At 43.8% G+C, this 21,147-nt stretch overlaps 2 protein-coding genes across 15 annotated transcripts in view; one reads left to right on the top strand and one right to left on the bottom strand.

The window, feature by feature from the left end:
- Nucleotides 1-6,369, top strand: part of WNK1 (WNK lysine deficient protein kinase 1) — a 150,581-nt gene extending 144,212 nt beyond the window's left edge. For all 7 annotated transcript variants that reach the window (XM_039236340.1, XM_039236336.1, XM_039236339.1 and 4 more), the window contains 2 exons: nucleotides 4,618-4,805; nucleotides 5,306-6,369. In XM_039236340.1, coding sequence (XP_039092271.1) covers nucleotides 4,618-4,805; nucleotides 5,306-5,623 — 506 coding nt within the window. In that variant the 3' untranslated portion in view covers nucleotides 5,624-6,369. The remainder of the gene's footprint in view (nucleotides 1-4,617; nucleotides 4,806-5,305) is intronic.
- A 2,476-nt stretch (nucleotides 6,370-8,845) lies between these two features.
- RAD52 (RAD52 homolog, DNA repair protein) overlaps nucleotides 8,846-21,147 on the bottom strand; it is a 30,184-nt gene continuing 17,882 nt past the window's right edge. For 6 of the 8 annotated variants that reach the window (XM_039236317.1, XM_039236314.1, XM_039236315.1 and 3 more), the window contains 7 exons: nucleotides 18,692-18,810; nucleotides 17,748-17,823; nucleotides 11,954-12,150; nucleotides 11,664-11,800; nucleotides 10,954-11,034; nucleotides 10,173-10,388; nucleotides 8,846-9,573 (listed from right to left, as the gene is read on the bottom strand). In XM_039236317.1, coding sequence (XP_039092248.1) covers nucleotides 9,515-9,573; nucleotides 10,173-10,388; nucleotides 10,954-11,034; nucleotides 11,664-11,800; nucleotides 11,954-12,150; nucleotides 17,748-17,823; nucleotides 18,692-18,810 — 885 coding nt within the window. In that variant the 3' untranslated portion in view covers nucleotides 8,846-9,514. The other 2 variants (XM_039236320.1, XM_039236321.1) reach the window with 2 other exon arrangements.

Below are 21,147 nucleotides of genomic sequence, written 5' to 3'. Positions count from 1 at the left end.
CAGAATCTGAAAACGGCTCCAGGCTCTGAGCTGTCAGCCCTGAGCCGAAGTCAGACACTTAACCAACTGAGCCACCCAGGCATTCCTCCTAGCTTTCTTAAAAGCGAGGCACAATAGTAAATCACCCCGCTTCCCCAGCCCATCTAACCCAAATGTGAAATGAAGATGATGCCTCTCTCGTAGGGCTGTTGTACAAATAAAATAAGATCATGTGCACAAACAGATCTTGGGAAACACACATCATTTATTTCTAATTAGCCAGTGCCTACCTGACATATAATAGGTAGTCAGTAAATGTATATTGTAATAAAAATTTTGAAAATGAAAATAAAGCTCAAGTAGAAAACCTTCATTAGAGTTTGGTTAAAGATCTTAACTGCTGAGGCCTCAAACTTCTGATGTGGTTATTGAAGTGCTTTTTAAATGCATGTGCTAAGGTCATCACTGTTTCTGAGGTTCAGAGGTCCTTGGGCCTCATGTATCACTATCCAGGACTATTGAACAAAGAAGGAGGTGGAAGGCATTATCCAGTTTGGTAGTTTTCCAGAGCATGTGTGATTTTTGGTTAGACCAGGCTGGGCCAAGCATGTTAGCACCTTGACATTTAAATAAGCCTTTATATGTCCAGCTGGCAAGATGAAATGATAGTCATAGTAGGAGACAGGTGTTTTGAAGTAGGATGTAACATGCCAGGCCTGTGCAATACAGCCTGAAATGTCTAAGGGGGAAGAAAGAGAACCAAGGCTTTTTTGAGAAGAACAGTGTGAGCGATACATTTAATCAGATTAATTAATTAAATAAATTCTCACCACAGTCTTAAAGGTAGGTGGTAGCACAGTATTATTCAGATGAAAGTGGTTAGAAATATTGAATCTTCTCACTTCCTTTTGGGTCTAAAATGAGAGGCCCTACATTTCTTGAAACCACGCAAGTATACATCATATAAGCCTTGGTGAACAAATTACAAGAGGCAGATTTAAAGCAAATAGGGAAAGAAAAACAGGTCCTTACAGGTGTGGGGTCTTTCTAGTTTGGGATGCATTATTCGGTGCTCTCAAAATAGATTATGGTTTGGAAGCACGGCTTGGCTTAATGCTTTATTTATGTTCAAAAGTTGCTTGTTTTCCACATACTTTTATAGATTTTTCTGGAGGGGAAGGGGCTAGTATGTATGTCTAGGATTTGGAGATATATTAGCCAATTTAAATGGACTCAAAACTGTAACAATGGTACCGTCAAGTCTACTGTGGTAGAATTGTTTAATGCATTTAATCGAGTGCTTTTTTAACAACCCAGCAGGAGAAACAGAAAGTGGGGCAGGGTCAGTGGAAAGACTGCTTGGGTATTTGAAATTCAAGCAGTGAGACCTGAGACACTGGCGTTCTTTCCCAAGGCGCCCCCAGAACCTTAGTGCAGAGCAGGACTCATATGTGCAGAGTCAGCCAGGTGCCGTGGCCATCGGATAACCACATAGGGCCGACTGCCTGGGAGCTTCATCCCTGGAACTGGACCCATAGCGGGGCCTCCCAGGTCCCACCAGCCTGTCTCCCTTTCTGCTTTCTCTTGCTGGACCTTTGTGTGCTGTTTGGAGATTCTAAATATTTTACACTGATGTTTCTTTATCTTTAACACGTTGCTCTCTCTTTGTGCTTCAGGGAAGATGGTGAAAAAAGTCTGTCCTTGCAACCAGCTCTGTAGTAATTATCTTTTCTTTCTGTTATTTTTGGTCCTTGATTGCAAAGCCTGTTATCCATGAGTTCTTGGAACCCTGAAGCTTCACAACGCCCTCATTTCCCAACTTCCATCTGTCTAGTTCTGCACCCTTTTCTAATATACTTTTTAACATGCTTAATTGCTGACCTCTGGCTATCCTTACAGATTAAGAAATCACCTCCTAGTCAGTGCTCTCACATGATGGTCCTCTGTGAGCCTGGCTTTGTGACAATTGTGGATTGATAATGCCCGTGACACAGAGAGAGATCAGGGATGCCTGGCTTTTTGGGGAGAGTCCTTTAGTCAGCAGATACATGCCAGCCGCTGTTCTACCACTGGAAAGTCAGCACTGGTCAAAACATAGAAAAGTCCACATCCTCACATCACAGCAGGAGGCGTCTACTAGATTGGTGAGGAGAAAAGCACTACTTCTTAGAGTCTGGCTTCTTAGGCTGGTGGCTTCTCATTAACATGCACACAGTTCAGCCATCCAATCGGCCACCTAGACAATCCGTCAGAAAACTCTGTATTTGGGGTACTAGGCAATAAGCTGTGGCTCATAGTAGGTTATTGTTAATAGGATCTGGTAGTGGGGCATGGGAAAATGTATTATAGCAGGAGAAAAAAGTGGATTTGGGGTGGTAAAATCTACACCACTTCCTAGAACTTTGCAGCAGAACTGAGAAAGGTCTAGAGGCTACTCAGCGTACTCTTTGGAAGGCAAGCAGCATTCTCAGAAATATCTGTATTACAAGTGTTTTTAAACCATTTCCTACTAAAATGGACTAAATGAACTATCCATTCCCCCCCCTTTTGTAGTCAAGTCAGCTTTTCCCAGGTGTTACTTTCTGGTCAGAGAGGGATGTGTCTGTTTCCTTCTTTAATGGGAAAGCCTGTTTTCAGAAGCCAGAATACGGTTACCTGTATGGCCAACCCCCTCATGGTATAAAAAACCCCACCTTCATAATCCAGTAGTGTGTAAGACAGATTAAAATGAGAAAGAAATTTGATTGTAGAGGAGCCTCACAGCATCAGAGACGACTAGCATGAGACTAGAGAGGTGTGACTCCCAGCATGAGCTCTTTGTGAATAAGCAGTGTTCACTTCTTCTGAGCTTCTTGTATTTGGCTTTTGACCGTTCTGCTCACTTGTGATTGTTTCCGGTTTTCATTTTGATTGTCTCACTCATGATCAGGCTCACCAAGCAGTTACTGTTCAAACAGGAAAATAGTCCTCATGCATGTGGTATGCTTGCTTTCTGGATTCTGTCACTGTCACGACTGCCACCCTCATTGCTTGTGCTTCCCACTCTGGGCTTCCCCACCACTGTCTCTCTTGCTTTTCAAGGAAGGCTGTTTGTTTCCTGTGCTTTTATCCTTTTCCACTTGGGTTTACTGTACCATAGGAGAGCTTACTCTTCCCTTTACGCCGTATGTGCAGTAGCTGTCCCCTGCGGCTCCAGTGGGCACTAAGAAGTGAGCTAATACACACACTGTAGTAATCCATGTCTTGCCTTGGTAGTAAGAAGCATGTGACCTTCCTCACTCTGCAGCTTCACCTCAGATTTAGCTATTCCTCTCATACGGACGTGCTTGTGTGTGCCATTCCCAGGGCACTGGGTAGAAACCTGAGACCAGCAGTGGATTATAAAGGGCTTTTAAATGGCAGAGTTGCTTCGGGCATGCTGTTATGCTCTGGTGCTGCTTCGACCTGGAAAGCAGGAAAATGTGTGCATTTATTTGGCCCCCAGCATTACTTGGATATCTTAAGGCCTCGTGGCTCACAACTTACCTTAGTAGCTTTTATTTATTCTGCAGCAAATGTGAGATCTGGTAAGAAAGTGGGGGGTGAGGGAAGAAAAACAAGATTATGACTTTTCTTTCCCTCTTCCCTAAAACTTGCCTCCTCGAACAATCTTCAGTGTGCCCTCCAGCAGAGCCGAAATCAGGCAGGACACAGACTCCTTCTTCCTTTCTCATCAAACCATAGAAATAGAATTCCTTCATCATAACCTCAAAGCTTCCTCCTTCCCTTTGCACTCCTACCTCAGCTGAATGTTCCCGTTGCTTCCACATGCGAGTGCTTGCTCTCCTGGGAAAGGGGGGAACGGGTGAGAATCCACAAACCAATTGAACTGATTGAAACTGAGGTAATCTTCAGGAAAACTGTGTGTTCCTGGAGTTGAAAGATTCAGGCACACCACAGAGAAACTTCCTCTTGACTAATCTTGGTTCTTAACTCATAGGCGATTGGGAGAGGTTGAAGCCTTCATCCCTCCTGAGTTTGTTTACAAATTTGTGTGTATGGGTCCAGGTGAAAAAGGTTTTTTGAACAGAGCATGCTGTTTCTCTTATCACCTCTTTCTGTTAAAGAATGCCTAAAGTCTGTGGCACTGTATCCACATGGTGTGGGGAGCCCATCTTTTCCTGGGCCAAACATCTACCTTTGCTCTCCTTTAACTCCCACTTAACCCTGCCTCGGTGCTCGAGAAATCATCTTCTTTTGCCCTGCATACTGCAGCCTTCTAGAGCCTCACTGACCATACCACACCTCCCTCATCAGCATGATGCTGGGAATAGAGTACTGAAACTTTACTTTCCGTACTCTAGACGCCACGCCCGGGAAAGGGCAGAAAGAGGTCCCTGCCCTTTGTGCCTGCCATCGTCCTGAGCTATTTAGCCTTCTCTGCAACTCCTGAAGAGAACCTGTTTCCATTACCCTCTTATGCCAAAACATTTGGCTAAACAAGACCTTGGAACCTTCCCTTCTTGCATGGCTTCCCAACTCATCCTCTCCCCCGTGCAGTGGCTTGCCATTCATCACCCTGTGAAGTTCTCCCTCTTGCTGAAGGTAAAACCCGAGCTTCTTTTAATGGTTGTTTTCTGTCGCTGCTTCTAATTCTAGGGACCAGCAGCACAAACACCGTCGGGGGAACAGTGAACAGCCAAGCCGCCCAGGCTCAGCCTCCTGCCATGACGTCCAGCAGGAAGGGCACATTCACAGATGACCTGCACAAGCTGGTAGACAATTGGGCCCGAGATGCCATGAATCTTTCAGGAAGGAGAGGAAGCAAAGGACACATGAATTATGAGGCAAGTCGTCTTCCCCTTTTGCCATTTTCCTCATCTGTCAAGAGTATCACTGAGCCCACAGCTGAATGCAGAGATGATATCAACTGCCCAGGCTAGTGCTCACCATTTCATGCCACAGCCTTTCGTAGGAGCTCATGAATTTTAACCCTTTTAGAAACGAACAAAAATCACCCAGTTACCCTTTTATTTTTCTTCCCTGACTCTCTAGCTCCCTGTTTGTCAACTAAGTTTTTTCTCCCCTTTTCTTTCTATACCTTAAACTACATACACATATGTACACGTGCACTCCGCCCACTTCCAATCAGAATAGTTGTGCTGCCCTTATTTGTTAAGTGTAAAAAGCCAATAATTATTATGAAAGATTTGGTTTGAGTTTGGGTTTCGCCGTACCCTATCAGATTAGGCCAGCCCTGGTCCTAGAATTATATTTCAGGACCACCCTTTTCACACCCATGGGTCATGCCCACACAGGACTTTACGTATAATTGTTTTGTTTCCAGGGCCCTGGAATGGCAAGGAAGTTCTCCGCACCTGGTCAGCTGTGCATCTCCATGACCTCAAACCTGGGTGGCTCTGCCCCCATTTCTGCAGCATCAGCTACCTCTCTAGGTCACTTCACCAAGTCCATGTGCCCCCCACAGCAGTACGGTTTTCCAGCTCCCCCATTTGGCACTCAGTGGAGTGGGACAGGTGGCCCAGCACCACAGCCGCTTGGCCAGTTCCAACCTGTGGGAACTGCCTCCTTACAGAATTTCAACATCAGCAATTTGCAGAAATCCATCAGCAACCCCCCTGGTTCCAACCTGCGGACCACTTAGACCTAGAGACATTAACCGAGTAGATTTGGGGGCAGGAGATGGAATGCTGAGGGGTGGGTGGGAGGGGGGAATGGGAAAGTAGCCTATATACTAACTACTAGTGCTGCATTTAACTGGTTATTTCTTGCCAGAAAGGAATGTTTTTAATACCGCTTAGAGCCCTCAGAATTGAGAATCTCCCTCCCCCTTCACCGTTTATTGGAGTGGAACAAGAGGGAAAGAGCAGCTTTCTTGTGATGGGGCGGTTTCAACTATGCTTTCCTGTCTCCTTGCACCCAGTAGCGAGGGCTAGGAAAGAATCATTTATCGGAAAGCCACAGGAGAGCTCAGTGGAAAACCAAACGCCATCTGGAGGTTCAAGTGGGTGGAGCTCTTCATTTTGGTACCCACCCCAAATCCCTTATTCCCTCAAGAATCCAAGCCACAAGACAAAAAACAAAACAACCATTGGGCTCTCTCCTACCCTGTTCCCCCCCACCCTTTTTTCTTTCTTTGTTTCTTCTTTCGTTTCTTTCTTTCTTTTTTGCTCTTTAGAACCCAGTGAAAAACACCAGGGGACTGAGGTTTCAACCCTTTCTTATGATAGGTCATTAGTGCTTTAAGCAAATGATATTAGCAGCTCTGACTGCAGCATTAGCAATTAGGAAAAAAAAATTAAGTTCCCTGCGGACATGTAACTTTGCCATCAGTTTTGATGTGGAAACACTGTGATATATAAATGTTGTTGGACAACAGTAGTTTTAAGAGTAAAATACGGAAGGTTTAAAAAGTTGAAAAAAACAAGCTCTGTCCTTTACTTATTGAGACACTTTAGCTTTTTCCTTTGTATTTCCATTGTAGTAGATAAATAAATGTGAATGTAAGATTGTATAAATTACTGTACTTGAATACTTCTGTTCTCCCAGTATTGCTTGCTGGATATTTTAGTGCCTTGGACTAAACTGCTTCTGCCGTTAGCACCAACTTCTCATCAGACCCCAGATCAGCAGAGGGCGTATGGAAGGGTCATAGGTCCATGTGACCCCAGCAGAGGATTATGCCAAAGGGAAACTGAAAGAGTATTTTTTTTTCTTTTAAGTCATTCAATTTTGTCTAGAGCAGGTGTAAGATGAGCAGGGTGAGAAGTTAAGTTGACATCAGTGGTTGGAAACAGCAAGTTCTGTTTCAGGAACAGCGAGGAGGGGTGTCGTAACCAAATGGGCCAATTTCAAAGATGAAAGGCGGTGTGTGATAAAGGAAAGGAAAGACTAAGACCGGGAGAACAGACTCGCTACGAAGATCTGTGAAGCCTGCCTGGCCCGCGGGGGCGATAAGCCTCGCTCGAGCCAGGCTGGAACAGACAAGACCTAATGGAAATGGCTGAATATAAAGGGAGTGGGGGCTAGTTTTTAAGTTGGGAAACTTTGATAGTGAAAAGTCACAGACGGAGAAAGTTGCTCTAAGAAAAACTGTGTGGATTGCTTTCCTCTTGTTGCAAATGTCTCCTGCATTTCCCAGCGTGGGGTACTGTGCTGTGCGGAAGGTGGACCCACATCTGAATTAAGCATTGTAAGAAAGAGTGCTTATTCCTACTCATTTCCTATGCGATGTCCAAATGGTTGCAGGATCAGAAGTCTGTTGTGCCACCTCTTTTTCTAGAATTGGAACTGATACTCTCACATTTTCATATAAACAAATACTCCCCGTAAGTAATAACTGCAACCAATCAGTATTATTTCGTGCTGTGCCTAGTTGTAATGGGCAGTTGTTATTTTTCTGAGCTTTCAGGAAATACTCCTAATTGGCTATGTTTGGGATCTCTGGTTATCTCTAAAGACGGGGAAAGAAGCCTGACTCTTAATTTAGGGGGTGCTTCTTCTCTTCACGAGTTGGGCAGTGAACACCTTTCCAATCTCTGACCCACAACCGGCACATCCCAGGAATCCCCACGATAGGAAGGGCCTGGTTGGCTGGCCTATCCCGTCGTTCCTTCACGGGTCCTGTTTTCTTCATTAAGTCAGCCTGGGTCCCAAAGACGCAAATGAGAGCCGAAGGTTTAGGAAAGTAGAAATTAAAAGAAGAGGGGTTCCAAGCCCCGCTTCAAGGCTGTTTACTTATTTATTCTCTGCTTAAGATTCTTGGGGAGATGGTGAGAGTAAGACTAGAACAAAGAAGGTGCCAAGTAAATGAGAAACGGACCACCTAAGACGAATGAAACCATACTTTCTCCCAGAGGAACGAGGGAACCAAATGCAGCACATTATTTTTTGTTATTTGGTTTAACTTTGAGGTCTCTTACACACAAAAAGAACTGGTTTTATTTACTGTTGATTTTTCTTCCCTCCTGTGGATGAAAAAACTGAAGCCTAGAGGAATGAACTAGCGCTACTGAACTGTTTAAATTATTTTTGTGTTAATAATACACTTTGAGTATCTTTTTCCACATTACAAAAATCTTTCTGAATTATAAATGTTTTCCTTACATTATTTAACAATGTACACTGTTTAAAAAACAAATAAACTAAACTAAATTCAAACCTTGGGGGTTTCTCAGCAGCCGTTAATTGTACATTTTGCACTAACTCTGGGTGTTGCGCTTCTTGTAAGATTGCGCTTTGTGCTTCAGTTTGTTACCTTTGTAGACTTATTTAATGAAACCATTCAAATAAACCAAACTTGCTTTTGTTGAGCTGTGGGGTTTCATTTCCAGCAAATTACACTTTCATGATCTCATTAGCTCACTTGAGTTGCGCACAATTTATGTAACTGGAGTCCTAACTCCAGGACCTCTTTAGCAGTCCTGAACTAAACTAAGATTATACTTCAGAAAAGGAGGTTTTTTTTTTTTTTCTGATGAAAACGGTAAGGGTGTCAAAATCAAAAGATGAACATGTGACCAAACCCATGTAATGAGGTAATGAGGTAACGGGATAATCAGGCAAAGCTACATCTTTGTCTTCGGAAGGAAAAGAAATGGCTGCCTTCCTGTACTTCAGCAGTTCCTTGCCTCGACTTCATAGCTTCCCACAGATGGACGTGCGATCCAGAACGTCACAAAAGCCACAGTGTGAAAATCAGATAAAAGGTACAACCCAGGTACTTTTTTACTTAAAAAGTGAACCTGCAAACTCCTCATTTGAGGGGAAGAATTAGGAGACATCCGAAACTATATGAAAAAAGCCATTTATGTGAAGGTGGCTTATATCTCACAGCTGAAATGGAAAACTACAAACAAACACCTACTTAAAGTTTTTTGTTACAAAGACTTTATTTTGCTTCCTTAAAAATGCCTTTTCTTTGGCCCTAGATCATTCCCTTGATAAGGAAAAAAACCACAGGACAGTGACTTCATAAACCTATAAACGAGAGACTATCATAGATGAAGATGGCAGGCTGGATGGATGCAAAGTAGCGAAAGCCCACTAGCCTTTGTTCTTAGCAGGATGCGCGGTGTGGTGTGGACAACAGAAACACGGGGCCCTCAAGCTTAAAGCAGACAGACAGGAGCGAGAACCTCATACAGGCATGAAGGTGAAGTCCGGGCTCCGTAGGGTGGCTTATATTGCTTGCAGGCAGGTAGCCACTGAGGGCTCCCAAAACGTCCATTTGTTTTAACATAGGAGCTCAAGAATAAACAGTGACGAGCCTCAAGAGCCAAAGAGAAGGTGTTTAATCTTCGAGCCTCCCCGCTGCAGCGTGTGACCAGCTTTCTTAAAGTGCTGCTTTACTTTCTCACTGCTCCGCACTGTCTGTGGTACGCGCCCACACTCATCCTCAGGTACAGTTCAAAACGAAGCAAGGTAAATCCTTGGAAATACAGCTCATTCCCTAGGAATGGCGAATAATGTTCTGACCAAAAAGTAGTTTCTGTAAGTCCGTTTTGTCACAAAGTCCAATGGTGGGACCTGATCCTCAGGATGGATCCAATTTCCTTTTCTTCAAGTCTTGGTTCTTATAGAAATCACAGTTTCCTATGGAAGAAAAAAATCATTTAAATATGACTGCCACGATTTTAAAATAAACTGACAGCTAAAATGTAAAGGCCAGTGGGGGGCCTGGGTGGCTCAATGGGTTAAGTGTCCGACTTCAGCTCAGGTCATGATCTCATGGTTCATGAGTTCGAGTTCGCTGCTGTCAGTACAGAGCCTAACTCAGATCCTGTCCCCACCCCCGACCCACTCCCTCATTCACAGGTGCACGTACTCTCTCTCTCTCCCTCTCTCAAAAATAAACCTTAAACAAACCTAAGAGACGAAGAATAAAAATTGTTATGAGGGTAGACCTTTCTGTTACCTCTAGATCAAGTTGCAATACCGAACGTGAGGGGCCTACTTGGGTAGGGAGTCTCTTCATCAGTCCTGCCTACGCTGCCTGTTACTAGCAAGGGTTCTAAGGGTTTACACCTCAAGTCGGGGCCCCAGAGGACAAGTTCTAGCTCACGAACCAGTTATCATTTACACTGCTATTCCTCTGGCACGATGAATTTCTTAAAATGCAATGTCATTCTTTAAAATGCACAGAATTAACCCAAGTTCTCCCTCTGATTTCCGCTGCTAAACGCTTTTGCTACCTGTGAGGTCTTGGTGGCTGCCGTGGGTCGGGAGGCGCCAGGGTCCGGATTTTGCTTGTGGATCCTGGCGGCAGAGGTCCTGTGGGGTCCCGTCCCAGGTCACCACCTGGTTCTTCAGGACTGGTGTGGCAGAGGTCTGGGGTGGGTCTGGCCTAGACGAGAGCTTCACGTCACTGTCCCCTGCGTCTGGACCCACGTCCCACATTCCAAGGCTGTCTGCAAGGACGGACATGGTGGGAAAATGCGGCATCAACAAAGAAGTGTTCTCACAGAGCACTGGGAGAAGCATCGTAAGGAATTCCAGGTCGTGAGCGGACAGGACGGCTTTTGGAATTTCTCCCTCCCCTGCCCCTGGAGGTGTGCCAGCGTTTCTGTGAGGACGACAGAGGAGCCGAGTGTGTGCTGTCAGAACTGCCTTCCGTCCATTACAGGTCCTCTCTTTTTCTCAAACTTGGGGATTTTTCTGTCTCTCTCAAAATGTACCAGCGACTGCCGAAAGTGCGTTTCATAGGTTTCATTTAATAAGCACCTATACTGGGCCGCCCGGGTGGCTTGGTAGGCACACAACAAACATCGGCTCAGGTCACGATCTCACGGTTCGTGGGTTCAAGCCCAACGTCTGGCTCTGTGCTGACAGCTCAGAGCCTGGAGCCTGCTTCCGACTCTGTGTCTCCCTCTCTCTCTGCCCCTCCCTCGCTCACATTCCGTCTCTCCCTCCCTCTCTCAAAAATAAACATTAAAAAATAATAGTACGTAAGTCATTCCTTTAGCCCCTACACACCTGTGAGGAAGTCCTCCGTGACTGGTGTAGAAACAGCAGTTACGGGAGTGCTGTGCTTCACAGGAAGTGCTGGTGGTGCCGCTACGGTTCACGTGGGGAGGATGGGGGGGGGACAAAATCAGAGAATCACTCAGTTGTTGGAGGCAGCACCTCAGAAGTGCAAAGCTGCCTAGAGTTAACGCCGGCTCACACACAGTCGGTGGGAGACCGATCCCATCCCTCCCTGTGTGCAGATCTACACGAGGCTAAACACTATTCTCGTCTTCTCACTAAACTGGGGAGAAAGCAAGGTTGACTTCTCCTCAAGCAACTCGCCAGTTGTCTGGGATGAGCCCGTTCTTTGGTTCTACTCTCTGGGAAAGACCATTCTCTTCAAACAGTTTAGCCTTATGTTCACAGACGACTCAGAAAAGCTTTCTAATACGGAGGTGGCCAAAGTAACTGAAAGGGAAAGAAAAGTTATGTGCCCTAAAATTCCCAGTTCTAGATTATCTCAAGGCCCCTTTCCTTCCCTGAAAACTGATGGGGGCGTCTTTCAAAATGGGGAAATGCGTGGCAGGATTTCACGACCTTCACTGCTTGGACTTCTCTCTCCTGACCTGGAGTCCTGCTGAGTCCCGGGCTGGACGGAACCGTACATTCCGGCAGCGGCTCAGGCTCGTCCCTCAGGACACCCCCCCAGGGCCTCGGCTCTCATCCTCCTCACACACCCTGATTCTTCTCCACTGATGGGGCAGAGCGTTGCCCCTGCTGCTTCTCCATTTGCTCCCGGAACTGCTGCTGCAGCTGTTTCTGCCGGAGCTTCCGCTGGTACGTGGCCTCGCTCTCCGTGGCTGGGGCCAGACTTCTGCATCAGAAGAGCAAGAAGGCTGGGCTGAGTTACCCAAGGAAACGATACCCTGTCCCTGAGGGGGGCACAGACCACTCTGCTGGCTCAGGGGGTGAAAATGGAGGTCCTGGAGACCATGAGGAGGAGAGAGAGGGAACTGAGGCCTCGTACCGGGAGCTGCCGGGCTTGTCTTCCTGGACCACAACGTGGGGGTCATCCGAGCGGCTTGGTTTGCAAGGGGAGGTCACCTCCTGTGGTTTTGGGGGCCCCAGGGTCCTATTCTGCCGGCAGCTGCTGTATCTCGCTTGTTCCACAGATGGTTCAAAGTCTTGTCTCTTTGCTTTAGTTAAATCCACTTCAATAGGCAACTAATAAGGGAAGAAAAGGGGTAAATCACTTCTTCCAATTGCACTTCCCCTTCCTTTTCCCTGCCTTCAAGATCTAGACTCCTGGAACATGGTATCTGACAATCCTCTATCCATTGTGCCCTCTAGGTGCTGAGGAGCTGAGACAAAGGATCCACACTTTGATCCACACTTCAACTAATGTTTCTAATTATAGAGGCGAAGTAAAAAAAAAAAAACCTTCATTTTCTACTTTCTACCATTCTGTACCAATCAAGTTTTGGTAAAGAGGAATCTTACTTTATGATTCGAGGCAAATGTTCTATAAACCCTAATTTGAATCTTTCGTGGGCAGCTGGATCTGTCTGCTGCTGTCTGCGTTTTATCCCTTTTCCATGGAACTGATCACACATACTCTCTGTGGAGGCCTGTACTTTCTCTGGCCTTTCTTCCAGGGCTTCCCCCGAAGTACCACACTCCTCCTGAAGAAGCCTCAGGTTGCTGCAGCACAACTAAGATCCTTCAAATGACAGGAGGAAGAAGACTTGCAAAACACTGACATCTCCCAACTTAGGGTCGTCCCCGCATCTCACCAAATATGAGAAACCATACTTTGTGGCATTTGGCAAAATGTTCTACTTCCAGGCCCTGAGCACTACGGAAACGCAGAGCTTTTCACTTGGGAGAACTGTCTTGATTCACATTGATGTTAATTTCAATAAAGGTAACCTGAGGGGCACCTCGGTGGCTCGGTCAGTTAAGCGACTGACTCTTGATTTCAGCTCAAGTCATAATCTCATGATCATGAAATTGAGCCCTGCATCAGGCAATATGCTGACTGTGGAGCCTGCTTAGGATTCTTTCTCTCTCAAAAAAAAAATAAGTAAAATTTTTAATAAGTAACCTGAAAATGAACATTACATTATGAAATTTCTTATCTACATTGGAAAGTAAATGAGTAGGTTAAAAACAAATGAGCTTGGGGCACGTGGCAGCCTTGGTAGCTGGAAGGTGCAACTCTGGATCTTGGGGTCATGAGTTTGAGTTCCCCGCCAGGATAGAGATTACTTAAAGCCAAGCCAACATAAAACCAAGACAAGATTCCAGCAAAAGGGGCTGAAACACTCCTGGCATTTTGCGTGGCCACTTGTGCCCCTGCACGTGCCCAGCAGAGAGCAGCACAGCCAGGAGGAAACCTCACACTGAGCTCTTCCCCCAGGAAGAAACAAAGGAGTAGACTGTGCATCCAATGTTGTGGCTTGTCTGGAGCTGCCTACAGTACTGTTTTCTGCCTCACCTGACTCAGCACGATGATGGAACCGGCAACAGAGTTTGAAAGCCACTAAAGCACTAGAACATGTAGCAGCCGCGGTTATGCAGTCAAATGCCAGGAGGAGAAGGAGATCATAAAAGGTTTGAGAGGTCCTAGAACGTCTAGCTGGGCTGACTGGTAAAGTTCTTCCCTGCACAAAACCCAGTACATAAAGACTGGGGCACGTGTTTTTTTTTTTTTCCTTAAATGCCACATCTCAACAAAATATCAAAGGCATTTAAAGAAACAGGGAACTGTGGCCCAAACAAAGTAACAAAATAGAACTCCAAAAACAGACCCTAAAAGAAAATACAATCTATGAACTGCCTAACAAAGAATTTAAAACAATTATCATAAATTTAGCTCAATCAGCTAAAAGAGAACAGTCCAGCTGAATGAAATCAGGAAAATGATGCATGGATTAAATGAGAATATCAACAAAGAAAAACTATTAAATAGCAGCTAACAAGTTCCAGAGCTGAAAAATACAGTAACAGCTAAAAAATTCAGTGAAGGGGTTCTACAGCAAACTTCATCTGACAGAGGAAAGAATCAGCCAATATGAAAGACAGGTCATTTGAAATCATCTCCTCAGAGAAGCAAACAGAAGGAAGAATGAAGAAATATGACCTAGCTTAGGGGCCTATTGGACACTTGTCACACTATATATTACAAGAATCTCAGAAGAAGAGAAAGAGAAGGGGGCAGAGAGATTATCTGAAGAAATAATGGGCCCAAAACTTCCAAAATCTGAGGGAAGAGAAGATGTATAAATTCAATAAGCCCAAAACACTAAACACACCAAAACACATTATAATCAAACTGCCAAAAGTCAAAGACAACACACTAATTACAAACTACCAGAAAGAGAAATTAAGAAAACAAACCCATTTCCGATTACATCAAAAAAATAAAATAAAATACTTAGCAATAAATGAACCAAGGAGGTAAAAGACCTGTACACTGAAAACTATAAGACACTAATGAAGGAAACTGAAGAGCAAATGGAAAGGTATCCCACGCTATGGGTTAGAAGAATTAGTATTGTTAAAATGCCCAAACAACCCAAAACAATCTACACATTCAATCAATCCCTATCAAAATTCCAATGGTATTTTCCACAGAAATAGAACAAACAATCCTAACGTTTGTATGGAACTACAATAGACCCCAAATAGCCAAAGCAATCTTGAGAACAAAGCTGGAGGCATCATGCTACCTGATTTCAAACTATATTACAAAGCTATAGTAACCAAAACACTATGGTATTTGCATAAAGACATATAGAGCAATGGAAAAGGAGAGCTCAGAAATGAGCCCATATTTATATGATCAACAAATTTATGACAAAGATGCCAAGAATGTACAATGTAGAAAGGACAGTCTCTTCAATAAATGGTGTTGGAAAAATGGACAGCACATGCAAATGAAACCAGACCACTGTCTGACACAATACACAAATATACTCAGAATGAAGCACACACAGGAGTATAAGACCTGCAACCAGAAAACGCCTAGAAGAAAACACGGGTGATAAACTCCTTAACACTGGTTTTGGTGATGACTTTTTGAATGTGACACCAAAGCAAAGGCGACAAAGCAAAAATAAATAGGCAGAACTACGTCAAACTACAATGCTTCTGTACAGCAAGCAGAAACTGTCGACATGAGAAGATAACCTACTGGATGGGTGAAAATGTTTGTAACTGATATAACCAATACGGAGTTAACATCCAATATGTGTAAGGAACTCAATAGCAAAAAAATAAACGATCCAATTAAAAAATGGGCATAGGATCTAAATAGACATTTTTCCAAAGAAGACACAGATGGTCAACAGACACATGGAAAGATGCTCAACATCACTCAGCATCAGGCAAATACAAATCAAAACCACAATGAGATATCACCTCACCTCCGTCAGAGTGGCTATTATCAAAAAAAACAACGTGTTGGCAAGGATGAGGAGAAAGGTGAACCCTTGTGCACCATTGGTGGGAATGAAAACTGGTGCGGCCACTGTGGAAAACAATATGGAAGTTCCTCAAAATTTTTAAAAAAGGGCACCTGGGTCGCTCAGTTGGTTGAGCCTCCAACTTTGGCTCAGGTCATGATCTCCTGGGTTGTTAGTTCGGGCCCCGAGTTGGGCTCTGTGCTGACAGCTCAGAGGTTGGAGCCTGTTTCAGATTCTGTGTCTTCCTCTCTCTCTGCCCCTCCCCTGCTGATGCTCTCTCTCTCTCTCAAAAATAAATAAATATTTTTTTAAAAATTAAAAATAGAACTACCATGTGATTCATCAAGTCCACTTCTGGATATTTATCCAAATAAAACAAAAACGCTAACTCAAAAGACATCTGGACACCATGTTCACTACAGTGTTACTTACAGTAGCCAAAGTAATGGAAATAACCTAAGGGTCCATCCACAAAGAAAATGTAGTACATATACAATGGAATATTACTCAGCCATAATGAAGGAAATCTTGCTATTTGCCACAACATGGATGCACCTCGAGGGCATTATGCTAAGTGGAATGAGTCAGATAGAGAAAGGCAAACACCGTATCTCACTTCTATGTGGAATCTGCAAGAAAAAAAAAGCTCATAGGTACAGAGAACAGACTGGTGGTTGCCAGGGAAGCAGAAGGTAATAGGCAAAGTGAGTGAAGGGGGTCAAAAAGTACAAACCTCTAGTTATATAAAAAGTCATGGGAATGTAATGGAACAGCATAGTGACTGTAGCTAATAACATTGTATTGTATATCTGAAAGTTGCTAAAAGTAAATCTCAAAACTTATCACAAAAAATGTGCAACTAGGTATGGTGATGGATGTTAACTAGACTTATGTTGATCATTTTATAACATATACAAATAGCAAATTATCGTGCTGTACAACCTGAAACTAAAATAATGTTATGTATCACTTATATCTCAATTTTTAAAAAGTCAAAGACAGAGAAATCCTGGAAGCAGCAAGAGAAAAACAAATCATCACATAAAAGAGAGCATCCACAAGATTATTACATTCCTCTTACAGGCCGGAACGGAGTGAGTGGCTCAGTCAATTGAGCAGCCGACTTCGGCTCAGGTCATGATCTTACCATTCGTGAGTTCACGCCCTACATCAGGCTGTGTGCTGACAGCTCAGAGCCTGGTGCCTGCTTCAGATTCTATGTCTCCCTCTCTCTCTGCCCCTCCCCCGCTCCTTCTCTCTCTCTTTCTCTCTCTCAAAAATAAGTAGACATTAAAAAATATTTTTTTAAAAATTGAAAATAACAAGTGTTGGTGAGGATGTAGAGAAACTGGGACACTTGTGCCTATTGGTTGAACTACAAAATGGTGTGGCCATTATAGAAAAACAGTGTTGAAGTTCTACAAAAAACTACCATATGATCTAGCAACCCCACCTCTGGCTATGTATCCAAAATAACAGAAAGCAGGGTCTTTGAAGTAGTATTTGCACACCCACATTCATAGCAGCACTATTCACAAGAGATACAAGCCACCCAAATGTCCACTGATGGAAAAAGGAATAAAGCAAATGTGGTATATACATAACAGCAGAATATTATTCAGCCTTAAAAAGGAAGGTGATTCTTTTTTTTTTTTAATGTTTATTTATTCTGAGAAAGAGAACACATGGGGTAGGGACAGAGAGAGAGGGAGAGAGAGAATCCCCAAGCAGGCTCCATGCTGTCAACACAGAGCTCAATGTGGGATCCCATGAACCATGAGATCACGATCTGAGCCGAAATCAAGAGTCAAACGCTCAACTAAGCCTCCCAGAGCCCCTCCCCCGCTTTTTTTTTTTAATTATTTTTAAATAATCTCTACACCCAACGCAGGGCTCCAACTCACAACCTGTGATCAAGAGTCACACTTTCTACAGACTGAGCCAGCCAGGTGCCCCATAAAAAGGAAGGTATTCTGATACAGGCCACAACATAGATGAAACTCGAGGACATTATGCTAAATGAAATAAGTCAGTCACAAAAAACAAAACAGCAGGACTCCACTTACAGGAGGCATCGAAGGTGGTCAAATTCATAGGACCAGTAAGTGGAACGTGGTGAGCAGGGGCTATGAGAAGGGGCGGAAAGGGGGGCTGTGTTATGGGTATAGAGTTGCAGTATCTCAAGATTAAGATGTGTTTCATCAGGGAACTGCACACTTAAAAATGACTAAAATGGTAAACTTTATAAAGGGCTGAGTCTCCCCTTCTCTCTCCATCCCCAACACTCACCCATGACGCAAGGCAATTAGTAATATCTTTACTGCAATGCGTTCCACTCATCCGTTTCTAACATACCTGGCGCGGAAGCTTATTTAGTGACCTCAGATAGTCTTTGTCCAGAATACAATTTCCAAGCGCATTCCCAAAACTTCTAAGGGTAAGGAAAAAAAAAGAGTGAACAGGTTGAGAATTATTACATGTAAATACCAGAGCACAGAGTCAGAATCTCTGTGCAAGTGGCTTCTCAACTGTGGCAGAGAACATCCCAAAAATGCTTACGGAGCACCCACCACCTTCGTTCACTGCTTTAGTTTTAGGCTCTCAGAACACTGGGCATAACAGTCACCCATCCCCGCCCTCAGCAAGAGGCAAGGACTATGAAAAGACCCCCTAGCTACCTCCTGCTGTGGAGCACCAATTCCAGAGCAGAGATTTCTTCCAAGGACTGCTCCAGGTCCCCAGCAACAGTGGGCCACGCACACTTAGGGCACAACCCTCCCTGATGGAAGCTCTTTCCTCAGGATGCCTGGCCTCGCCCCCAGGTTATGTACTGCAAGTCTGTAGTGGATGTTCATTCATATGAGTGTTTTTCTAGTGATTCAATTCACTTCAATCCCCAAAGGCCACGTATGCCCCAGAAGAAAGGCACAATACCCTGTTCTATGTAACAAAGCTGTACATACACAACGAAAACCTGCTTAATGGGGAAGCTGTCTCTGTACTCGTGGAAAGGTCTCTGATCCATGACTGAGGCAGGGGGTGTGCAAAACCGAGCACAGAACAGAACGTAAAGTATTCTACTACGTGTTCCCGAGAGGGGACGCTGACTAAGCACAAAGCAGCACGGAGGACAACACAAGAGAACAGGAAACAGCTGAGAGGGACGGGGAGGGCAGTGAGACTCAGGTTATTTTGATTTTTGTACCAAGGGGACATATTACGTTCTAAACAAACTAAAAACAAAACTGCTCTGAAACAAGAGTCGAAATGAAGCAGGTTAGCCTCTAGCCTTTGCTTACCTCAGCGCCCGCTTCAGGCCATCTGTCACCGCTTCCTTCCTTGCCTTCTCCAGAGACAAGGCTTTTGACTTGAGGCCCTCACTGACCCCATAGCCCACATCTTCGTGATAGGAGCCGTCCTGCGGGGGGAAGGGCCCAACGTGAAGAGCTGCAGTCGTGTGTACCTGGTCAAACAGCTCTTCTCGCCCTCAAAGGCGCTCACGCTGGGCACATAGAACCCAGGGGCCTTGCTAAAGGGCACATGGATGGGCAGCAAGAACTGTAAGAGAATTAATTTCCAGCACTATGTCCTTGACCTGATCTGCTGGGAAATGTGCAAGACAATTCTCCATTCCCACCTCCTCTTTTACTTAAAAAAGGCACACAGCTAACCCACCCTAAATCTCACTATGGTGCATGACCCCAAGATATAAAAACTTCTGGGACACTAAACAAAAGGAAAATGTCAAATATTGTATTTAACAGACTCTAATGATTGGGTAGCAAATCTTTTCACGAGTCAGGTGGTATCCATTTCTGGCTTTCACCAGAAGTGAAGGGAGACCTGACTGAGTTAATAGCTGATAGAGAACCAAATATAATTTTAGATAATAGCACTGTGATTTTTTTTTTAATGTTTATTTTTGAGAGAGAGAGAGAGAGTGTGTGTGTGAGCAGGGGAGGGGCAGAGAAAGAGAGGAAGACATAGAATCCAAAATAGGCTCCAGGGTCCGAGCTGTCAGCACAGAGCCTGACACGGAGTTCAAACTTGGGAACAGTCAGATCATGTCCTGAGCCGAAGTCGGTTGCTTAACCAACTGAGTCACCCAGGTGCCCCGCACTCTGTGATTTTTTATATAACTCAGAAAGTTAATTCAAAGAATTGAGTGACACTATAACAAAACTCTCTCCATTCCCAGTTTATTTATGTGAGTAAGGTTTTTCAGTACTATTTATAAAAATAAGAAGTTAGAACAGAATTAATAATGTTGAATGGGCTGTCTAGGAAAAAGTAACATTAAACTGTGGCTATATTAAAAGTTTTTAATTTAATTTAAAAAACAAACTATGGATATATAAACTACCCAAAAAGAAAACAAAGCCTCATCCGTCTCATTAAAAAATGCATTTTCCACAAAAATTTATTTTATTAAGTATTGACGTAGTTATGTAGTCTCCCTCACAGACACAACTGACTGATCAATTGTGTGTTAATAATACCTCTAATAGTAACTCAATCCAGAAGAAATTTTGTATCATTTATTTTTCTTTTTTTCTTAACATTTATGCATTTTTGAGAGGCAGAGAGAGGCAGAGCATGAGCAGAAGAGAGAGAGAGAGAGAGAGGGAGACACAGGATCCAAAGCAGGCTCCGGGCTCTGAGCTGTCAGCACAGAGCCTGACACAGGGCTTGAACCCATGAACCGCAAGATCATGACTTGAGCCAAAGTTGGACACTCAACAAACTGAGCCACCCAGGGGCCCCAAATTTTATATAATTTAAAGCCCTTAGATCACTGAAAATTTACCCCCCAAATTACTTTTATATACACATGAATACACACAGAGAGGAATATGTTAATGTTATTAATAAGGTTCCAAACATATACATTCCAAACATATCGAGATATTATATTAGAATAAAGCCAGTGGTGAAACAGAATAGAAATATGAGTTCAAGAAGAACCATGTAAAATTTTCTCATGGTTAAAGAATAGCTTGCTCATGTGTTTTTTTAAATGGATGACAGTATTTGTCTGTTACTTAAAATCCATTGGTACGTTTAAAAATGATGCAACAAAAAAAGATGGGAGGAACAGATAAAGGAGATTAAGCGTACACTTATCCTGATGAGCCAGGAGATGTACAGAATTGCTGAATCACTCTACTGCACACCTGGAACTAACATAGCCCTGTATGTTAACCATACTTGAATAAACAAAGGAAGAAAGAGATGCACAGATTTATTTTAGAATGTCAAATTTGGGAGAGCCTGGGGAGCTCAGCTGGTTAAGTGTCTGACTCTTGATTTAGGCTCCAGTCATGATCTCACAGTTTGTGATAATCAAGCCTCACGTCAGAATCACGTCAGGATCTCCATGACAGTGTAGAACCTGCTTGGGATTTTCTCTCTCTCTCTCTCTCTCCCTCTCTCTCTCTCTGCCCCTCCCCAACTCATGTGCACACTCTGTCTCAAAAATAAACATTAAAAATAAAATCAATGTCAAATTTTACAATATGCCAAAAAATATACCCTTGCAACTAGAGCTTTCCCCCACTACCCAAAAGTAAAACAATCTTATGAACGCTTTCATTAGCCAAAATAGCATAAAGCAAAGACGTACCATTAATTTATATGGAAAAATTTTTGAGCATTCCCATATCCAAAAACTAACCTCTTTTGTGGCCCCTGGGTGGCTCAGTCAGTTAAGCATCTGACCCCTTGATTTCAGCTCAGGTCATGATCTCACAGTTTT

Source organism: Hyaena hyaena, unplaced genomic scaffold, assembly GCF_003009895.1.
Source record: "Hyaena hyaena isolate Hyena2069 unplaced genomic scaffold, ASM300989v1 scaffold_108, whole genome shotgun sequence".
Taxonomy (NCBI): Eukaryota; Metazoa; Chordata; class Mammalia; order Carnivora; family Hyaenidae; genus Hyaena; species Hyaena hyaena.
This window is presented reverse-complemented; position numbering and strand designations above follow the sequence as displayed.